Raw genomic sequence first — 23,382 nt, 5'->3', positions numbered from 1 at the left:
CTTTTGTTGGAAATATGCCCTAGAGGCAATAATAAAATGGTTATTATTATATTTCTTTGTTCATGGTAATAGTCTATTATTCATGCTATAATTGTGTTATCCGGAAATCGTAATACACGTGTGAATACATAGACCACAACGTGTCCCTAGTGAGCCTCTAGTTGACTAGCTCGTTGATCAACAGATAGTCATGGTTTCCTCACTATGGGCATTGGATGTCATTGATAACAGGATCACATCATTAGTAGAATGATGTGATGGACAAGACCCAATCCTAAGCATAGCTCAAAGATCGTGTAGTTCGTTTAGCTAGAGCTTTTCCAAATGTCAAGTATCATTTCCTTAGACCATGAGATTGTGCAACTCCCGGATACCGTAAGAGTGCTTTGGGTGTGCCAAATGTCACAACATAACTGGGTGAGTATAAAGGTGCACTACGGGTATCTCTGAAAGTGTCTATTGGGTTGGCACGAATCGAGACTGGGATTTGTCACTCCGTATGACGGAGAGGTATCTCTGGGCCCACTCGATAATGCATCATCATAATGAGCTCAAAGTGACGAAGTGTCTGGTCACAGTATCATGCATTACGGTATGAGTAAAGTGACTTGTCGGTAACGAGATTGAACGAGGTATTGGGATACCGACGATTGAATCTCGGGCAAGTAACATACCGATTGACAAAGGGAAATTGTATACGGGGTTGCTTGAATCCTCGACATCGTGGTTCATCTGATGAGATCATCGAGGAGCATGTGGGAGCCAACATGGGTATCCAGATCCCGCTGTTGGTTATTGACCAGAGAGCCGTCTCGGTCATGTCTACGTGTCTCCCGAACCCGTAGGGTCTACACACTTAAGGTTCGGTGACGCTAGGGTTGTAGAGATATTAGTATGCAGCAAACTGAAAGTTGTTTGGAGTCCCGGATGAGATCCCAGACGTCACGAGGAGGTCTGGAGTGGTTCGGAGGTAAAGAATTATATATGGGAAGTCGAGTTTCGACCATCGGGAAAGTTTCGAAGGTCACCGGTATTGTACCGGGACCACCGGAAGGATCCCGGGGGTCCACCGGGTGGGGCCACCTATCTCGGAGGGCCCCATGGGCTGAAGTGGGAGGGGAACCAGCCCCTGGTGGGCTGGTGCGCCCCCCTTGGGCCCCCCTGTGTCTAGGGTTGGGAACCCTAGGGGAGGGGGCGCCTCCACTTGCCTTGGGGGGCAAGGCACCCCCCTTGGCCGGTGCTCCCCTTGGAGATTCAATCTCCTAGGGCCGGCGCCCCCCAAAGGGTCCCTATATAAAGATGGTGGGAGGGAGGGCAGCCGCACCCTTGCGCTTGGCGCCTCCCTTCCCCCTTGCTACACCTCTCCCTCCCACAACGCTTGGCGAAGCCCTGCCGGGATCCCTGCTGCATCCACCACCACGCCGTCGTGCTGCTAGATCTTCATCAACGTCTCCTTCCCCCTTGCTGGATCAAGAAGGAGGAGACGTCTCCCTGATCGTACATGTGTTGAACGTGGAGGTGCCTTCCGTTCGGCGCTAGGATCTCCGGTGATTTGGATCACGACGAGTACGACTCCTTCAACCCCGTTCTCTTGAACGCTTCCGCTTGATCTACAAGGGTATGTAGATGCACTCCTCTCTCTCGTTGCTAGATGAACTCATAGATTGATCTTGGTGAAACCGTAGGAAATTTTTTATTTTCTGCAACGTTCTCCAACAGTGGCATCATGAGCTAGGTCTATGCGTAGTTCTCTTTGCGCGAGTAGAACACAAATTTGTTGTGGGCATAGATGTTGTCAACTTTCTTGCCACTACTAGTCTTATTTTGCTTCAGCAGTATTGTGGAATGAAGCGGCCCGGACCGACCTTACACATACGCTTACGTGAGACAGGTTCCACCGACTGACATGCACTAGTTGCATAAGGTGGCTAGCGGGTGTCTGTCTCTCCCACTTTAGTTGGAGCGGATTCGATGAAAAGGGTCCTTATGAAGGGTAAATAGAAGTTGACAAATCACGTTGTGGCTTTTACGTAGGTAAGAAAACGTTCTTGCTAGAACCCTATTGCAGCCACGTAAAACATGCAACAACAATTAGAGGACGTCTAACTTGTTTTTGCAGCATATGATTTGTGATATGATATGGCCAAAAGTTGTGATGAATGATATATTGTGATGTATGAGATCATGTTCTTGTAATAGGAATCACGACTTGCATGTCGATGAGTATGACAACCGGCAGGAGCCATAGGAGTTGTCTTAATTATTGTATGACCTGCGTGTCAATGATTTAACGCCATGTAATTACTTTACTTTATTGCTAAACCGTTAGCCATAGTAGTAGAAGTAATAGTTGGCGAGCAACTTCATGGAGACACGATGATGGAGATCATGATGATGGAGATCATGGTGTCATGCCGGTGACGAAGATGATCATGGATCCCCGAAGATGGAGATCAAAGGAGCTATATGATATTGGCCATATCATGTCACTGTTTAATTGCATGTGATGTTTATTATGTTTATGCATCTTGTTTACTTAGAACAACAGTAGTAAATAAGATGATCCCTCATAATAATTTCAAGAAAGTGTTCACCCTAACTGTGCACCGTTGCGAAAGTTCGTCGTTTCGAAGCACCACGTGATGATCGGGTGTGATAGATTCTAACATTCACATACAACGGGTGTAAGACAGATTTACACATGCAAAACACTTAGGTTAACTTGACGAGCCTAGCATGTACAGACATGGCCTCGGAACACAAGAGACCGAAAGGTCGAACATGAGTCATATGGAAGATACGATCAACATGGAGATGTTCACCGATGATGACTAGTCCGTCTCACGTGATGATCGGACACGGCCTAGTTGACTCGGATCATGTATCACTTAGATGACTAGAGGGATGTCTAATCTGAGTGGGAGTTCATTAAATAATTTGATTAAATGAACTTAATTATCATGAACTTAGTCTAAAATCTTTACAATATGTCTTGTAGATCAAATGGCCCACGTTACCCTCAACTTCAACGCGTTCCTAGAGAAAACCAAGCTGAAAGATGATGGCAGCAACTATACGGACTGGGTCCGGAACCTGAGGATCATCCTCATAGCTGCCAAGAAAGACTATGTCCTAGAAGCACCGCTAGGTGAAGCACCCATCCCAGAGAACCAAGACGTTATGAACACTTGGCAGTCTCGTGCTCATGATTACTCCCTCGTTCAGAGTGGCATGCTTTACAGCTTAGAACCGGGGCTCCAAAAAGGTTTTGAGCAACACGGAGCATATGAGATGTTCGAAGAGCTGAAAATGGTTTTCCAAGCTCATGCCCGGGTCGAGAGATATGAAGTCTCCGACAAGTTCTTCAATTGTAAGATGGAGGAAAATAGTTCTGTTAGTAAGCACATACTCAAGATGTCTGGGTTGCACAACCGCCTGACTCAGCTGGGAGTTAATCTCCCGGATGACGCGGTTATTGACAGAATCCTCCAGTCGCTTCCACCGAGCTACAAGAGCTTTGTGATGAACTTCAATATGCAGGGGATGGAAAAGACCATTCCTGAAGTATATTCAATGCTGAAATCAGCAGAGGTAGAGATCAAGAAAGAACATGAAGTGTTGATGGTGAATAAAACCACTAAGTTCAAGAAAGGCAAGGGTAAGAAGAACTTCAAGAAGGATGGCAAGGGAGTTGCCGCGCCCGGTAAGCCAGTTGCCGGGAAGAAGTCAAAGAATGGACCCAAGCCTGAAACTGAGTGCTTTTATTGCAAGGGAAGTGGTCACTGGAAGCGAAACTGCCCCAAGTACTTAGCGGACAAGAAGGCCGACAACACTAAAGGTATATGTGATATACATGTAATTGATGTGTACCTTACCCGTGCTCGTAGTAGCTCTTGGGTATTTGATACCGGTGCCGTTGCTCATATTTGTAACTCAAAGCAGGAGCTGCGGAATAAACGGAGACTAGCGAAGGACGAGGTGACGATGCGCGTCGGGAATGGTTCCAAGGTCGATGTGATCGCCGTCGGCACGCTACCTCTACATTTACCTACGGGATTAGTTTTAAACCTCAATAATTGTTATTTAGTGCCAAGTTTGAGCATGAACATTGTATCTGGATCTCGTTTAATACGAGATGGCTACTCATTTAAATCCGAGAATAATGGTTGTTCTATTTATATGAGAGATATGTTTTATGGTCATGCCCCGATGGTCAATGGTTTATTCTTAATAAATCTCGAACATGATGTTACACATATTCATAGTGTGAATACCAAAAGATGTAAAGTTGATAACGATAGTCCCACATACTTGTGGCACTGCCGCCTTGGTCACATTGGTGTCAAGTGCATGAAGAAGCTCCATGCTGATGGACTTTTAGAGTCTCTCGATTATGAATCATTTGACACATGCGAACCATGCCTCGTGGGCAAAATGACCAAGACTCCGTTCTCCGGAACAATGGAGCAAGCAACCAACTTATTGGAAATCATACATACTGATGTGTGCGGTCCAATGAGCGTTGAGCCTCGCGGAGGATATCGTTATGTTCTCACTCTCACTGACGACTTGAGTAGATATAGGTATGTCTACTTGATGAAACACAAGTCTGAGACCTTTGAAAAGTTCAAGGAATTTCAGAATGAGGTAGAGAATCAACGTGACCGAAAGATAAAGTTCTTACGATCAGATCGTGGAGGAGAATATTTAAGTCACGAATTTGGTACGCACTTAAGGAAATGTGGAATCGTTTCACAACTCATGCCGCCTGGAACACCTCAGCGTAACGGTGTGTCCGAACGTCGTAATCGCACTCTATTGGATATGGTGCGATCTATGATGTCTCTTACCGATTTACCGCTATCATTTTGGGGATACGCTCTAGAGACAGCTACATTCACTTTAAATAGGGCTCCGTCTAAATCCGTTGAGACGACACCGTATGAATTATGGTTTGGGAAGAAACCTAAGCTGTCGTTTCTAAAAGTTTGGGGATGCGATGCTTATGTCAAGAAACTTCAACCTAAAAAGCTCGAACCCAAGTCGGAAAAATGCGTCTTATAGGATACCCTAAGGAAACCATTGGGTATACCTTCTACCTTAGATCCGAAGGCAAGATATTTGTTGCCAAGAACGGATCCTTTCTGGAAAAAGAGTTTCTCTCGAAAGGAGTAAGTGGGAGGAAAGTAGAACTCGATGAAGTACTACCTCTTGAACCGGAAAGTAGTGCAGCTCAGGAAAATGTTCCTGTGGTGCCTACACCGACTGGAGAGGAAATTAATGATGATGATCAAGGTACTTCGGATCAAGTTGCTACTGAACTTCGTAGGTCCACAAGGACACGTTCCACACCAGAGTGGTATGGCAACCCTGTCCTAGAAATCATGTTGTTAGACAACAATGAACCTTCAAACTATGAAGAAGCGATGGCGGGCCTAGATTCCAACAAATGGCTTGAAGCTATGCAATCCGAGATAGAATCCATGTATGAAAACAAAGTATGGACTTTGACAGACTTGCCCGATGATCGGCGAGCGATAGAAAACAAATGGATCTTTAAGAAGAAGACGGACGCAGATGGTAATGTTACCATCTATGAAGCTCGCCTTGTTGCTAAGGGTTATCGACAAGTTCAAGTGGTTGACTACGATGAGACATTCTCTCCCGTAGCGAAGCTTAAGTCCATCCGAATCATGTTAGCAATTGTCGCATACTATGATTATGAGATATGGCAGATGGACGTCAAAACGGCATTCCTTAACGGCTATCTTAAGGAAGAACTGTATATGATGCATCCTGAAGGATTTGTCGATCCTAAGAATGCTAACAAGGTATGCAAGCTCCAGCGATCCATTTATGGGCTGGTGCAAGCATCTCGGAGTTGGAACATTCGCTTTGATGAGATGATCAAAGCGTTTGGGTTTATGCAGACTTATGGAGAAGCCTGCGTTTACAAGAAAGGGAGTGGTAGCTTTGTAGCATTTCTCATATTATATGTAGATGACATACTTTTGATGGGAAATGATATAGAACTTTTGGACAGCATTAAGGCCTACTTGAATAAGTGTTTTTCAATTAAGGACCTTGGAGAAGCTGCTTACATATTAGGCATCAAGATCTATAGGGATAGATCGAGACGCCTCATAGGTCTTTCACAAAGCACATACCTTGATAAGATATTGAAGAAGTTCAATATGGATCAGTCCAAGAAAGGGTTCTTGCCTGTATTGCAAGGTGTGAGATTGAGCTCGGCTCAATGCCCGACCACGGCAGAAGATAAAGAAGAGATGAGTGTCATCCCCTATGCCTCAGCCATAGGATCTATTATGTATGCCATGCTGTGTACCAGACCTGATGTAAACCTTGCCGTAAGTTTGGTAGGAAGGTACCAAAGTAATCCCGGCAAGGAACACTGGACAGCGGTCAAGAATATCCCGAAGTACCTGAAAGGACAAATGATATGTTTCTCGTTTATGGAGGTGACGAAGAGCTCGTCGTAAAGGGTTACGTCAACGCTAGCTTCGACACAGATCTGGATGACTCTAAGTCACAAACCTGATACGTGTATATTTTGAATGGTGGGGCAGTAAGCTGGTGCAGTTGCAAGCAAAGCGTCGTGGCGGGATCTACATGTGAAGCAGAGTACATGGCAGCCTCGGAGGCAGCGCATGAAGCAATCTGGGTGAAGGAGTTCATCACCGACCTAGGAGTCATACCCAATGCGTCGGGGCCGATCAAACTCTTCTGTGACAACACTGGAGCTATTGCACTTGCCAAGGAGCCCAGGTTTCACAAGAAGACCAGGCACATCAAGCGTCACTTCAACTCCATACGTGAAAATGTTCAAGATGGAGACATAGATATTTGTAAAGTACACACGGACCTGAATGTAGCAGATCCGTTGACTAAACCTCTCCCTAGGGCAAAACATGATCAACACCAAAATTTCATGGGTGTTCGATTCATCACAACGTAACTAGATGATTGACTCTAGTGCAAGTGGGAGACCGTTGGAAATATGCCCTAGAGGCAATAATAAAATGGTTATTATTATATTTCTTTGTTCATGGTAATAGTCTATTATTCATGCTATAATTGTGTTATCCGGAAATCGTAATACACGTGTGAATACATAGACCACAACGTGTCCCTAGTGAGCCTCTAGTTGACTAGCTCGTTAATCAACAGATAGTCATGGTTTCCTGACTATGGGCATTGGATGTCATTGATACCGGGATCACATCATTAGGAGAATGATTTGATGGACAAGACCCAATCCTAAGCATAGCTCAAAGATCGTGTAGTTCGTTTAGCTAGAGCTTTTCCAAATGTCAAGTATCATTTCCTTAGACCATGAGATTGTGCAACTCCCGGATACCGTAAGAGTGCTTTGGGTGTGCCAAACATCACAACGTAACTGGGTGACTATAAAGGTGCACTACGGGTATCTCTAAAAGTGTCTGTTGGGTTGGCACGAATCGAGACTGGGATTTGTCACTCCGTATGACGGAGAGGTATCTCTGGGTCCACTCGGTAATGCATCATCATAATGAGCTCAAAGTGACCAAGTGCCTGGTCATGGGATCATGCATTACGGTACGAGTAAAGTGACTTGCCGGTAACGAGATTGAACGAGGTATTGGGATACCGACGATCGAATCTCGGGCAAGTAACATACCGATTGACAAAGGGAAATTGTATACGGGGTTGCTTGAATCCTCGACATCGTGGTTCATCCGATGAGATCATCGAGGAGCATGTGGGAGCCAACATGGGTATCCAGATCCCGCTGTTGGTTATTGACCGGAGAGCCGTCTCGGTCATGTCTATGTGTCTCCCGAACCCGTAGGGTCTACACACTTAAGGTTCGGTGACACTAGGGTTGTAGAGATATTAGTATGCAGCAAACCGAAAGTTGTTCGGAGTCCCGGATGAGATCCCGGATGTCACGAGGAGTTCCGGAGTGGTCCGGAGGTAAAGAATTATATATGGGAAGTCGAGTTTCGGCCATCGGGAAAGTTTTGGAGGTCACCGGTATTGTACCGGCACCACCGGAAGGATCCCGGGGGTCCACCGGGTGGGGCCACCTATCCTGGAGGGCCCCATGGGCTGAAGTGGGAGGGGAACCAGCCCCTGGTGGGCTGGTGCGCCCCCCTTGGGCCCCCGTGCGCCTAGGGTTGGGAACCCTAGGGGAGGGGGCGCCTCCACTTGCCTTGGGGGGCAAGGCACCCCCCTTGGCCGCCGCCCCCCTTGGAGATTCAATCTCCTAGGGTCGGTGCCCCCCAAGGGTCCCTATATAAAGAGGGGGGGAGGGAGGGCAGCCGCACCCTTGCGCTTGGCGCCTCCCTTCCCCCTTGCTACACCTCTCCCTCCCGCAGACGCTTGGCGAAGCCCTGTCGGGATCCCTGCTGCATCCACCACCACGCCGTCGTGCTGTTGGATCTTCATCAACCTCTCCTTCCCCCTTGCTGGATCAAGAAGGAGGAGACGTCTCCCTGACCGTACATGTGTTGAACGCGGAGGTGCCGTCCGTTCGGCGCTAGGATCTCCGGTGATTTGGATCACGACGTGTACGACTCCTTCAACCCCGTTCTCTTGAACGCTTCTGCTCGATCTACAAGGGTACATAGATGCACTCCTTTCTCTCGTTGCTAGATGAACTCATAGATTGATCTTGGTGAAACTGTAGGAATTTTTTTATTTTCTGCAACGTTCTCCAACATCTTCCACGCGTAAGGAACGCTTTGTATTTCCGCTAACTGTGATGACGCCGCGTGGATCGGGCATCTTAAGTTTAAGGTAGGCATAATGCGGTACTACATTAAAACGAGCAAATGCCGTTCTTCCGAGTAGTGTGTGGTAGCCGCTTCAGAATGGAGCGATGTCGAAGGTTAGTTCCTTGCTTATGAAGTTGTCAGGGGAACCGAATACAACCTCTAGTACTAGAGAGCCCGTACAGTGGGCCTCGACGCCTGGTATCACTCCTTTAAAGGTAGTGTTGCTTAGGCTGATTCTTGAAGGGTATATCCCCATTTTGCGGACAGTGTCCTGATATATTAGGTTTAGACTACTGCCGCTGTCCATAAGGACTCGTGTGAGATGGTATCCGTCAATTATTCGGTCGAGCACCAAGGCAGCCGATCCTCCATGCCGGATACTAGTCGGATGGTCCCTGCGATCAAAGGTGATCGAGCAGGCCGACGAGGGATTACATTTGGGGGTGACGGGCTCCACAACATATACGTCTCGGAGTGCGCGTTTACGCCTACTCTTTGGAATGTGAGTTGCGTAAATCATATTCACTGTTTTGACTTCTGGTGGGAATTTTTTCTGTCCTCCAGTGTTTGGCTGGCGAGGCTCATCCTCGTCTTCACTTGGCATCTCCCTCCCCTTTTGTTCGGCATTCAGCTTGCCAGCCTGCTTGGAAACCTAACACTCTCTATAGGTGTGGTTTGCAGGTTTTTCGGGGGTGCCGTGAATCTGAGATAATTTGTCTAGAATCTTGTTTAGGCTTGACGGTCCATCTCTGCTGCCTTTAAATGGCTTCTTCCGTTGACCGGGTCGAGAGCCCCTGAATATGGCGTTGACCGTCGTGTTTTCTGGGTTGTCATCATTGTTTCGACGCTTGTTTTTGTTGCATCGCGGCTTCCCGTTGCCACCCCTGACTTCAGATGTGCCTGGGTCGCTGGTGCCGCTACGGGCCAGTCAGCTGTCCTCGCCCGCGCAAAAGCGGGTCATAAGGCTTGTTAAGGCTGCCATTGTCCTCAGTTTTTTTAGCCGAGGTGTCTGGCAAGCTATTTGTCCCGGATATTGTGTTTGAAGGCCGCTAAGGCTTCGCGTCCGGGCAATCGACTATTTGATTCTTCTTAGTAAGAAATCTGTTCCAAAGTTTTCGGGCAGACTCTCCGGGCTGTTGAATTATGTGACTTAGGTCGTCTGCGTCCGGAGGTCGGACATAGTTCCCTTGAAAATTGGCCCTAAAACCGTCCTCAAGTTCTTCCCAACTTCCAATTGAGTTTTCAGGAAGGCTTTTCAACCAGTGCCGAGTTGTCCCATTCGAGCCGGACATAGTTCAGCCAAGAATCTCCCGACAAGGAAAGAGACCTTAATGAGTTTAGCACATCACCTAAGGGCAAGTGTTGAAAAATATCCGCGAAGGCGAACTCCATGACTGGTGCCCAGTCAAATTCGATAGGCATGGACGTACGTGGTTCGGATCCTGTGGCCGGAGACGAGTCCAAGGGTCCGAGGATACCATCCTCACAGGAGGTGGCTTCAGTGTTCGGCTCCAACGCCGATGAGTTTGCGGCCTCCGTGGCAGGGTCCATCCACCCGTCCTCGGAGGGAACGATCTGCTCCGGATTGATTCCCAGCGCCGCCGCAGGCGCGACCTCCCAAATAGTGTCCGATGGCAGATCAAAGTCATGCCCGTCGTGACCATCCGGCGCGCCTGACATGGGCTCGAATCCGTCGAAGATCAAGTCTCCGTGGATGTCGACTTAAAGATGAAGATGGCGGGTTATGAAGCAAGCCTATTGAAGGTCCAAGACCCAGAGGCGACTTGAGGCCCAAAGGGATGAACCGCCATATGTTTAACTTGTACTGTAAGGCAAGCTTAGTTAGAAACCGAGTTGGTCACGTTTGTGTGAGCCGGCCGAGACTCTGTAAGTCGTCGGGCATCCACCTGTGTATATAAAGGGTGACCCGGCGGCGGGTTAACTCAAGAAACAACTCGTCGAGAACTAGGTCAAGCCCCGGTGATCGAAACCCAAGCAATACAACCTAAAGCATGAGTAGGCTTTTACCTCGTTGAGAGGGGCCAAACCTGGGTAAACTCTCTATGTCCTTTATCACGTTTAACCCCTTCAAACTAACCTAGTTGTGATGGCTCCACACCTAAGTCCTTTTGCTAGGGCATCTGCCGTGTTAAGTCCACGACATCTATGCTCACTGAACACAGTTTCTAATGATCACTACTAAGTACTAACACATGATCAGTGCTACTCTGATTAGTGCTTACAGTTATCAGTGCTAACACTGACCAGATAAAGCCACCACTCACATGTCCTACTTGCACCTACTATTTTTGGCATTCAGGTATGTCCTACTTGCATGCCACATGCACTCACGTACACTAGCAACGAGAGCAACATAACAACAACAAGAAGAAGAGTAGCATGAACAACAGCAGCAAGAAGAGTAGCATCAACAACAACAGTAAGAAGTAACAACAGTAGCATATACACTAGTAATAGCACCAAGAACAAACAATGTGGCACTACAACCTAACAATTTGGCAGTAGAAAGTAACAATGTGGCACTAAAACGATGCAAACTAGCACTACATTATGAACAATCTAGGCATGTGGGATGAACAAAGTAAGCATGCACTCTTGTTCATCCCCAAAACAGTGGAATCTTACCGAATCCGGTCGAATCTAGTAGAATCCAGTCGAATCGGGTCAAATGAACTACCCTAAGAACCCTAACTAAGAAGCAGAGGGAGATTTGAGAGCTTACAGTGGGGGTTGCCGGTGTAGCGTACGCCGGCCGTGGTGAAAACCCCGTAGGGAAGAGGGGTGCTGTCACCGCCGATTAAGAGGACCCGACCATTCCCAGGGTCGCGGCCGTGCACCTCGGCCTGCGCCGACTCGAAGATGACGCCGACGTTCTGGAGCTCCGCTCCCCTTGCACCGGACGCAAAGGAGAAAACCCTCTTATGGGGGTAAAAGTACCCCCATAAGAGGGGCCTGCAAAGGACGAAGCCGGCGGGTATTGGATCCCTGCAATGTTCGAGCCGATGGAGAGGACCACCGGCTCCGGTGGCAGACCAAGACCGACCGGGCCGGCGCTGCATTGGCCCGGGGCGGCGGCACGGTGCAGAAAGGTGAGGGAGCTCGCAGTGCCGCCGCCAGATCTACTCCGGCCGCGGAGAGGCCGGCAACCCACCTCTCTTTAATGGGATTGCTGTCAGTGATGGCCGGAGTGGGTGGGGCGTGGCGTGACGACGGCGTGGCCATCGGAGAAACCGAACGGGCGATGAGGTGAGAGAGAGGGAGTGGGTGTGAACTAGCGAGGAAGGTGACGGGAGAGGGCATGGGGAGTTATGAGCAGTCTCGTCGTCTCCCATGCATCCCAAGGCGTGCAGTCGCTCACCACGCGTGGCTCGAGCGAGCCTGGCTCGCAAAAAAGGCCGAATCGGCCGTTCCTCCAGAGGCCCTTTGAGGTTAGTGCGGGCCAAGAATGAGATGAATACTGGCCCTACCTAATACGACCAACCAAACGCGTCCTTAAGAGTTATGAAAATTGGTGACGACACACACAGAGGCAGGTTCAGTTTCCTGTATGTACAATTGTACATAGCATGGATAGTAGCATTGGCGTGCAGACCCATAGTTCCTAGGATGAATAAACGCAAGAAGAGCTCCTTCCACATCGCTGCCGCAACTCATATGCAACAATTCAGACGAGAGACGACGCCTAGCAATTTAGCAAGACTAAAAACGGACATTGATCAGGATCAAACACATTGTCACTGTGAATAGACCGGCGTGAACCAGAAGCACGGCCGGTTGTTTCCCTCCGCCCTGGGGAGGGACTCGACGACCTCGACCTTCTTGTGCTTGCCGGCGAGGCTGTACGCCCGAACCCGTGTCTCACCACCGTAGAGGTCCGCGTAGTAGATGGTGCTGGGCCTCAGCCCGGGGCACTCCCTCGTGGACACGGCCACCGCGCCCGACGCGTCCACGAGCACCGCCACGTCGCCGATGTCCTCCTCCTCCTCCCACGTCCCGCCGCACTCGTCCAGCACGCGAACCACGAACTCCCCGCCCTCGCCATCCACCGCGGGGCGGACGAACTCCACCTGCATCAGCGCGCCGCCTCCCGGGGTCTGCACGAGTAAGCTGCTCTTCAAGCCCGAGGTAGGCCTCCGAGTCATGGACGGGATGATATCCGGGGACGCGGAGCCCAGCCCGTGCAGCTCCGGGTAGACGTACACCATCCCGAAGAGGGTGTTGGCGTAGAGCTGGCCGCGGTGGAGCGCCAGGTCCACCACGGCGGGGATGCTGCTCGGCTTCACGGATTTCCAGGCGCTGTCGCCGGGACGAGCGGTGGCCCACTGGTGGCGATGGCCCTCTGGGTAGTAGATGACGATCACCATCGCCCCGCCGCCGGGCGTGGGCACCGGGACGGCCTTGCGGATCAGGGTGTCCTCGCGGTGGATCAGGCCGTCGATAGAGTACACCCGTGGGTCGCGTTTGAGGTGGACAGTGAGGCCGGCAGGGGTCCTTTCGACGCGGTCGGCGAGGGGGAGCGCCGCGACGGGGGGCAGAGGCGCGCGCCTACCGGTGGAGAGGTCGAGCAGGTGCATGGCCCCGCGGTCGTCGGCGGCCACGATGACGCCGCGGGAGGACCCGAGGGGGAACAAGCGGCGGTCGTGCGCGCGCCCGAGGCGCGCGGGGAGGGCGACGACGGGGACCTCGCGGTCGCGGCGGATGACGAGGCGGCGAAATTCCGGGTCGGGCGCGTCGGCGGGGAGGAGGAGCCAGGGGCGGTCGGGGCGCGGGCGGCCGCCGGCCGAGGCGAAGGTGGCCGCGGCGGCGCGCCAGGAGGCGCAGACGGCGCGGAAGGTGCGGAGGTCGAGGGAGGGGAGGCGCGGGACGAGCAGGAGGAGGAAGTCCTCGTGGAGCCCCGCCCAGTCCGCCATGGCCGCCGTGGAGGGGGGGTGGCCGGGTTGGGGTTGAATTATAATGGGGAATCGATCGCGGCGGAGCAGAGTTTTACGGGGAGCGGTTGCCGATTTGGGGGCAGCGGAGGACTCCCCGGTTGCTTATTTACTACGCGGAGACGGACGATTTTAGCGTACCGCTTAAGCTGACACTGTTATTGGATCGGCGGATAAGATGGAGCCGTAGCAGCCCAAGCCCAACATTGCCTGGCCCTATAAGTAATACTCCTTTTTTTCTCTCATTGTTTCCGTGCAGCCTATTTTCTTCAACCCCCTAAAAACCCTATTTTCTTCGATAAAAAACAATATCAGTTTTGTTAAAGCACATCTAAATGTGTCTTAAGTATTGCACATCTAAAGCACATCTAGATGTGCCCTAAGTACCACATTTAAGTATTATGCCATTGATTTTACACGAAGATTCGTGCAAACATTTTCTTTTATTTTTCCCTTTATCTTTATAGTTTGATTGAATCATTTAAATGTGCAATAACTAAGACACATCTAGATGTGCCTTATTAAAGATCAAGAAGATGATACCAAATACATCCGGCCTATACAACAACACAATACCAGGAGCATTCGAGAACATTATAGGATGCTTACACCCATGTATTGTATATAAAAGTAAAAAAAATGAAAAAAGAGAACATGACATAGAGTGTCATGTTGAAGCTTTGAACAATGTGCTACAACAACATCAATCATTACCCTAGACAAACACGCTGACTGCGAGTAAGGTTCCCCAAAGTCAACTTCTCTAGAAAACAGCATGCAAATGCCATTATCAACGGATCTAGACACAAAAGTCTAGTTTAAGAGTTTGCACCCAAAAGAAGAAAATCTAAGCAAAATGCAAGGAGTGCCTACAAGAAGGAAACATCACGTAAACACCCTTGTTGTCAAAGTCCAAACAATGCATAGGGGTTCTCGTCTCAAAACTCAAGACCTAACACTCAAAAAACATCACCAAACTGAAGTCATCTTATGCTACCACATCCGCTTGCCGAACCAACACCTCCATACACACTCGAAAACAATTGTTCATGTGCACACCCTGACGTGAACATCGCCACACGATTGTTAATCATACCCACGTGAGGAACCAACCGAGCAGCGATATAGGAGCCTCCCATCACCACAAACAAGGACCTATGTCACTGCACATATGGCGCAGACCAATGATAGCAGTGCGTGGGCGAGTTGTTCTGGCGGCGGTAGTGGTCCTTCCGTGGTCACATGACAATAATGTATTATTTTTATGTTTGAGATGTTTTGTACTTTAGGTAAACTTTTATAATACATTTGGGTATTAAAAAAACAAAGTTAAACATCCAAATGTCTTACAAATTTTTAGTGTTTTCAGATTTGACTTGAAAAGGTATCGTTTCTATTCATGAAAAAATAACATAAATATTAACTGGCCAATGTTCCCTGCAAGGGGATGGCAAACAAATATTTTTTAAGCATTTTTAGGTTGTATAGAAGATGTCAAATTCTGCCCCCTTTTGCCGTATTTGTTCTTTTCTTTTCAGAAATTTTCTTGAATCTATGAAGAGTCTGTCTAAAAACTTCACAAATGTCATATTTCCGGGCGAATGTTCGCTAGTTATTGCAGTCCAAAATAAAACAATAAATTTTTTTGACATCACAAAATAAACTATAGGTTGATATCACATGGGCGCGCTCGGGTGGCTTCAGAAATCAGGAAACTGACATCGACCAGACAAAACGAAAACGTGACGGCAAACAGTTCCGTACCCATCCCCTCCACTGGTCAATCCCCATCCCCTGTTCCGTTCATACATCTACCTCCTCCGCCGCCGCCATGCCGCCGGCCGGCAGCCTCACCGCCGAGCAGCTCAGCTTCTTCGAGAAGAACGGTGAGCACTTCTTCGTCGCACCTCATCTCCCCCAACCTCTCTGTCTCCCAGCAGCCGTGGGGCGGCTCCCCCAATTTCGAAATTAGCAGCGGAAGCCCTAATCTCAATCTTGCGTGGGCTCCCGTTGGTTCCAGGCTACCTGGTGCTGGAGTCGTTCTCGAGCGCGGAGGAGGTTCAGGCTATGCGGGGCCGCATGGCCGAGCTCGTCCACGGCTTCGACGGCGCTGACTCCAGTGTCTTCTCCACTAAGGATCATGTATGTCGTCCCGAACTTGCCTTATTTGTTCAGACTTCAGAGGGATATACTTCTGACTTGCCAAATAATAATAACTAGTACAAACTTTTTAGGCATGTGCCAGTCTGCCATTTACAGTTCTCCGGATAACTAGCTTCAATTCTCACTTGATAGATTTGATCTCTAGTCTCACATGCTGCCCGATCTGGATTTGTGTTTCCGGAATAATTTTGTTTGCGATGCAGCGGCAGTTGAAGGATGACTACTTCTTTAAGAGTGCGGAGAATATATCTTTCTTCTTCGAGGGTATGTGATTTCTGTCATCTTGGACTTGTGGGGAATGAGTTACCCTTGTCAATTAGGAATCACCAATCTGTAGCATTTATCATTCATGCTCCTTGGACTAGGAGATGCTAGGTAATTTGTTAGAAAAGAAGATATATAAGTTACAGCGTCACATATGGCGGCGAACTGTGCTGCTAGTTCTGTAATTCTGTTCCTGCTTTACATCCTAGCTATTGATGGTGATTTCTCTCTTGTCACTTTGCTGTTTCTGTGACCACAGAAAAGGCATTTGGAGATGATGGATGCTTGAGACAGCCAAAGGAACTTTCAATCAATAAAGTTGGACATGGTTAGTATGCCCACGGTGCAATCAAATTCAGAGATAAATTATTTTACATGTTTGTCTTTTGAACTATATGATCAATTGGTTCTTGTGAATATCATTTAACTGTTTATGTTGCTTGGACCAAGAATTTGTTGTCCCGTGTGTGAAACAACAAGGAAATTCCTTATTCACTGGAAAGCGATAAAATTGAGTATATTTTGAAAAAAAAATGCATCTGATTTAAAGGTGCTGGTGTTAATAATTTAAAGCACAATCATGTTGCATTTCAGTGGACAGTGTTGTTCTTATCTGGAAAAATGAGTTCAGACTTGCATTTAAGTCTGCTGTCTATAATTCCATTAATCTGGAGTTAAGTCAAAACCGCGTGTGGTTTAGGTTATTTTCCCATCTGGAGCTAATTCATTCATCTCAGGCTCTTAGTTGTTATTTTCTTATTTACGAGTTAACATTGTCTATGGTGTGGGAGTCGTTCTCGAGCGCCATCAGTTATTTTCTTTTTTTTATATGCTTGCATATTTTCATGATGACATAATTTCTCAACTATTAAGATATGTAACCTTCGCCATACTATATTTTATGCAGCACTACATGAACATGACCCTGTGTTCAAAAAGTTTGCTTTCTCGGAGAGTATTTCTAGCCTGTTCTCTTCTTTAGGGTACAAGAGACCTGCAGTTATTCAATCTATGTACATCTTTAAGGTACCTTTTGAAGACTAGTTAGTTTTCGTATGATATGCATGTTTTATTCGTTGTTATTGAGTTTTTTTCTTCACATTTCAGCAACCGGGCATTGGTGGCGAGGTGGTGCCACACCAGGATAATACATTCCTTTATACAGAGCCCCTATCATGCACAGGATTGTGGCTAGCACTTGAAGATGCAACAATTACAAACGGTTGCCTATGGGCAATTCCCGGATCACATAAAAGTATGTGACATTACAAAATTATTTAACCCAAAAAGTTCTGTTGCTATTTATATTATTTTTTACATTTGCAATGTTCTGGACCAGATGGTCTAAAAAGGCGAATGATCAGAGATGAAAATGGTACTCATTTTGATCGCCCCTCCCCGCTTTATGACCAGAAAGAGTTTGTACCACTGGAAATGAAATCAGGTGACTTTGTTGTTATTCACGGCGATCTTGTACATCAGAGGTGAATTTCCTTTCTATATCGCAGTTGCTTCCCTGTTGCTGTTTTCTTTCTTACCTTTCGCTAACATGCTTTAGCTTTCTTTCACAGCTTTGAGAACCTTTCTCCAGTGTCAAGACATGCACTGAGCTTACATGTAGTTGACATGGAAGGATGTAAATGGTCCAAGGACAACTGGTTAGTTCATGATGGCGCGACAATGGTTCAGTTGCAAAATATATTTTTTAGATTTTATTTGCTCAAGATGGTGTCACATAATTAACTGTCAGAACTAGAAGGACAGCGAAATGAGCCCTAGTGTTCACTGAACTTGGCATACACTTGTTTCCTCCTCAAACCAAGCTGCTGGTTTTAGGCAAGCATAGTTTTCTATTGCCGTGCAACAGTTTCGTAATAGCTTAAGACATATTTGGTTACCCATGAAGAAAAATGAAACATGATATTGTGTGAGTATAGTACTTGTTCAGGTTAGGTTAGTACTTTTGCTACTTGTTTGGTTATGTTAGTCGTAATACTTGAGGTTATTCTGTCGGGTGTCCAATGATATAGCACTCTGATCTTAGAATTAGAAGGTTGCGTGTGCTGACAAAGCATATGCCACACCATATGCAACATCATGGAATACCTAGTGATTTGTGTACACAGACTTGTTGATTTTACTCACTTTTTTACATGTTTGTTTCTCAGGATACAGAGGAAAACTGCGCCTGAACCGCTCTATGTGTCTTAGTTCAGCCAGTTACTAATAAACCTGATATCTTCAGCAAGCAGTTTCAGTTGCTTATCATCGGTGCAAATTTGGGAACGCCGCGGAGCAATGCTGGTTTCTTTGTTGTCTTTCACATGTGTACACTGTAAATACTGAATACTAGCTGTTGTGTTGTCATGATATCAGTTACTATCTGCAATCCTGAAATAAATCCAATTTCCTCCTCAGAATCTGTCGCGGCTGCCCCTTTGTTTCATGATCAGGTATCATGATAACTGCTCACTATTTCTATTTTTCGGTGTGATTTTCTAATTTCGTGGTATTTTGCGATGTACCGATTCCAAATATAAACAATCACCAGGAAAGCATGCACCTAAAACCGGGCCATTTATCTAAAAAAAAAAACTTATGTTCTGTAAAACTCATAGAGTCTGATGACATAAGAACAACTTAGCAGAGCCAGGTCCTAGCAGGAGAGGATATCCCTCTGTTATCCATGAGAGCAACGTGAGGAGCACATTCAGTTATCCAACGGTGCATGTGATGGTGAGAACCAACGGCTGTTGTTAATTGGCTTTTTGCCTTAATTACTGTTTACTGTATTCAGTAGGAGCTTTGTTTAGGCCATTTACCTCATGTTGAATACTAGTACATCCATCCTGGTTTATTGGTCCCTTTGTATTTTGTGTCAAATTTTAACTGTAGATTTGACTAACAAAATACAAATTGTATATCATAAAACTTACATTGTTGGATTCATATCGAAAGAGGTTTTCAATGATACTACTTTTGTGGTATATAACTTATTATTTGATAGTTAAATCAAAGATCAAAGTTTGATCCAAAATATAAGGGGGGCTAATAAACCAAAATGGAGGTAGTAATAAAGAATTCGCCAAAATTTAGTTCCTTAGATTAATTAGAAGTAGAGGCGATTATCTTCTCAACTATCCCGTAATTTACCCACAAATTCCAAAAAACACTTCTCAGTTCTTTGACCGATTTTTTCCAATAATTCGGGTCCTGATAACTTGTTAAACTAGAAGAATACCCGTGCATTGCAACGGGGCCACATTAACTTTAAGAGTTCAATATCAATTATGTTAATATTACATTTAATATTCTCATACATATCAAGTGACATTGACGACCTTTTTACCATCAAATTCTCACACACACTCTCTCCCTCGCTCCTCCTCACTCTCTCTCCCCCTCTCCCTCTCTCTCTCTCTAACACACACACATATCCATCTTATTGGGTACGGGACGGACCATAATCCATCTATTTCACACGCACACGCGCTAGTGCATAACAATATGGATTATAAAACAGGTTCAAGGTAGTAATAAGGATTCTTCTCATGCATTAATAAACAAATGTTTGTTGGAAATATGCCCTAGAGGCAATAATAAAAGTATTATTATATTTCATTGTTCATGATAATTGTCTTTTATTCATGCTATAACTGTATTATCCGGAAATCGTAATACACGTGTGAATACTTAGACCACACTATGTCCCTGGTAAGCCTCTAGTTGACCAGCTCGTTGTGATCAACAGATAGTCATGGTTTCCTGACTATGGACGTTGGATGTCGTTGATAACGGGATCACATCATTAGGAGAATGATGTGATGGACAAGACCCAATCCTAAGCATAGCATAAAAGATCGTGTAGTTCGTTTTGCTAGAGCTTTGCAAGTGTCAAGTATCTCTTCCTTCGACCATGAGATCGTGTAACTCCCGGATACCGTAAGAGTGCCTTGGGTGTATCAAACGTCACAACGTAACTGGGTGACTATAAAGGTGCATTACAGGTATCTCCGAAAGTAGCTGTTGGGTTGACACGGATCGAGACTGGGATTTGTCACTCCGTATGACGGAGAGGTATCTCTGGGCCCACTCGGTAATGCATCATCATATTGAGCTCAATGTGACCAAGGTGTTGGACACGGGATCATGCATTACGGTACGAGTAAAGTGACTTGCCGGTAACGAGACTGAACAAGGTATTGGGATACCGACGATCGAGTCTCGGGCAAGTAACGTACCGATTGACAAAGGGAATTGCATACAGGGTTTGATCGAATCCTCGACATAGTGGTTCATCCGATGACAACATCGAGGAGCATGTGGGAGCCATCATGGGTATCCAGATCCCGCTGATGGTTATTGACTGAGAGCGTCTCGGTCATGTCTGCATGTCTCCCGAACCCGTAGGGTCTACACACTTAAGGTTCGGTGACGCTAGGGTTATGAAGATATGTATATGCAGAAACCCGAATGTTGTTCGGAGTCCCGGATGAGATCCCGGACGTCACGAGGAGTTCCGGAATGGTCCGGAGGTAAAGAATTATATATAGGAAGTGCTATTTCGGGCATCGGGACAAGTTTCGGGGTTATCGGTATTGTACCGGGACCACCGGAAGGGTCCCGGGGGTCCACCGGGTGGGGCCACCTGTCCCGGGGGGCCACATGGGCTGTAGGGGGTGCGCCTTGGCCATCATGGGCCAAGGGCACCAGCCCCTATAGGCCCATGCGCCTAGGGTTTCCCCCTAGGAGGAGTCCTAGTGGTGGAAGGCACCCCTAGGTGCCTTGGGGGGGAGGGAAACCTCCCCTAGGCCGCCGCCCCCCCTAGTAGATCTCATCTACTAGGGCCGGCGCCCCCCCTGGCACCCCTATATATAGTGGGGGAGAGGAGGGACTTCATACACCAGCCCCTGGCGCCTCCACCTCCCCCCGTTACGTCTCTCCCTCGTAGTCTCGGCGAAGCCCTGCTGCTGTGACGCCCTGCATCCACCACCACGCCGTCGTGCTGCTGGATCTTCATCAACCTCTCCTTCCCCCTTGCTGGATCAAGAAGGAGGAGACGTCTCCCGTCCCGTACGTGTGTTGAACGCGGAGGTGCCGTCCGTTCGGCGCTGGTCATCGGTGATTTGGATCACGTCGAGTACGACTACATCATCACCTTGCAAGCTTCCGCACGCGATCTACAAGTGGTATGTAGATGCAAACTCTCTCCCTAGACTCGTTGCTTAGATGAACTCATAGATGGATCTTGGTGAAACCGTAGGAAAATTTTTAATTTTCTGCAACGTTCCCCAACAGTGGCATCATGAGCTAGGTCTATGCGTAGTTCTCTTTGCACGAGTAGAACACAACTTTGTTGTGGGCGTGGATTTTGTCATCTTACTTGCCTCTACTAGTCTTTTCTTGCTCAACGGTATTGTGGGATGAAGCGGCCCGGACCAACCTTACACGTACACTTACGTGAGACCGGTTCCACCGACTGACATGCACAAGTTGCATAAGGTGGCTGGCGGGTGTCTGTCTCTCCCACCTTAGTTGGAGCGGAATCGATGAACAGGGCCCTTATGAAGGGTAAATAGAAGTTGACAAAATCACGTTGTGGTGATTCGTAGGTAAGAAAACGTTCTTGCTAGAACCCAATTGCAGCCACGTAAAAGATGCAACAACAATTAGAGGACGTCTAACTTGTTTTTGCAGCGATTGATCATGTGATGTGATATGGCCAGAAGTTGTGATGAATGATGAATTGTGATGTATGAGATCATGTTCTTTGTAATAGGATTCACGACTTGCATGTCGATGAGTATGACAACCGGCAGGAGCCATAGGAGTTGTCATTATTTTTTGTATGACCTGCGTGTCATTGAATAACGTCATGTAAACTACTTTACTTTATTGCTAAACGTTAGTCATAGAAGTAGAAGTAGTCGTTGGCGTGACAACTTCATGAAGACACGATGATGGAGATCATGATGATGGAGATCATGGTGTCAAGCCGGTGACAAGATGATCATGGAGCCCCGAAGATGAAGATCAATGGAGCTATATGATATTGGCCATATCATGTCACAACTATATAATTGCATGTGATGTTTATTATGTATTATGCATCTTGTTTACTTAGGACGACGGTAGTAAATAAGATGATCCCTTATAAAATTTCAAGAAGTGTTCTCCCCTAACTGTGCACCGTTGCTACAGTTCGTCGTTTCTAAGCACCACGTGATGATCGGGTGTGATGGATTCTTACGTTCACATACAACGGGTGTAAGACAGTTTTACACAGCGAAAACACTTAGGGTTAACTTGACGAGCCTAGCATGTGCAGACATGGCCTCGGAACACGGAGACCGAAAGGTCGAACACGAGTCGTATGGAAGATACGATCAACATGAAAATGTTCACCGACGATGACTAGTCCGTCTCACGTGATGATCGGACACGGGCTAGTCGACTCGGATCGTGTAACACTTAGATGACTAAAGGGATGTCTAATCTAAGTGGGAGTTCATAATTTGATTAGAACTTTATTATCATGAACTTAGTCTAAAACCTTTGCAAATATGTCTTGTAGATCAATGGCCAACGCTAATGTCAACATGAACTTCAACGCGTTCCTAGAGAAAACCAAGCTGAAAGATGATGGCAGCAACTATACGGACTGGGTCCGGAACCTGAGGATCATCCTCATAGCTGCCAGGAAACAATATGTCCTAGAAGGACCGCTAGGTGACGCTCCCGTCCCAGAGAACCAAGACATTATGAATGCTTGGCAAGTCTCGCGCTGATGATTACTCCCTCGTTCAGTGCGGCATGCTTTACAGCTTAGAACCGGGGCTCCAAAAGCGTTTTGAGCATCACGGAGCATATGAGATGTTCGAAGAGCTGAAACTAGTTTTTCAAGCTCATGCCCGGGTCGAGAGATATGATGTCTCCGACAAGTTCTACAGTTGTAAGATGGAGGAAAACAGTTCTGTCAGTGAGCACATCCTGAAGATGTCTGGGTTGCACAACCGTATGACCCAGCTGAACATTAACCTCCCAGATGAGGCGGTCATTGACAGAATCCTCCAGTCGCTCCCACCAAGCTACAAGAGCTTTGTGATGAACTACAACATGCAGGGAATGGAAAAGACCATTCCTGAAGTGTTCTCGATGCTGAAGTCAGCAGAGGCTGAAATCAAGAAAGAACATCAAGTGTTGATGGTCAATAAGACCACTAAGTTCAA

The 23,382-nt window shown here is 47.2% G+C and overlaps 1 protein-coding gene across 1 annotated transcript; it reads left to right on the top strand.

The window, feature by feature from the left end:
- Nucleotides 1-15,436: 15,436 nt before the first annotated feature.
- LOC123090828 (phytanoyl-CoA dioxygenase 1) lies at nt 15,437-18,570 on the top strand. Its single transcript, XM_044512171.1, has 9 exons — nt 15,437-15,612; nt 15,747-15,868; nt 16,093-16,153; nt 16,413-16,481; nt 17,061-17,179; nt 17,261-17,408; nt 17,493-17,637; nt 17,725-17,811; nt 18,322-18,570. Exons 1-9 carry the CDS (start codon nt 15,558-15,560, stop codon nt 18,362-18,364), a joined length of 849 nt encoding a protein of 282 aa, XP_044368106.1. The 5' UTR covers nt 15,437-15,557; the 3' UTR covers nt 18,365-18,570.
- Nucleotides 18,571-23,382: the final 4,812 nt, after the last annotated feature.

This window comes from Triticum aestivum, chromosome 4B (assembly GCF_018294505.1).
Source record: "Triticum aestivum cultivar Chinese Spring chromosome 4B, IWGSC CS RefSeq v2.1, whole genome shotgun sequence".
Taxonomy (NCBI): domain Eukaryota; kingdom Viridiplantae; phylum Streptophyta; class Magnoliopsida; order Poales; family Poaceae; genus Triticum; species Triticum aestivum.
Note: the sequence above shows the minus strand (reverse complement) of the source record. Positions and strands in the feature narration are given on the sequence as shown.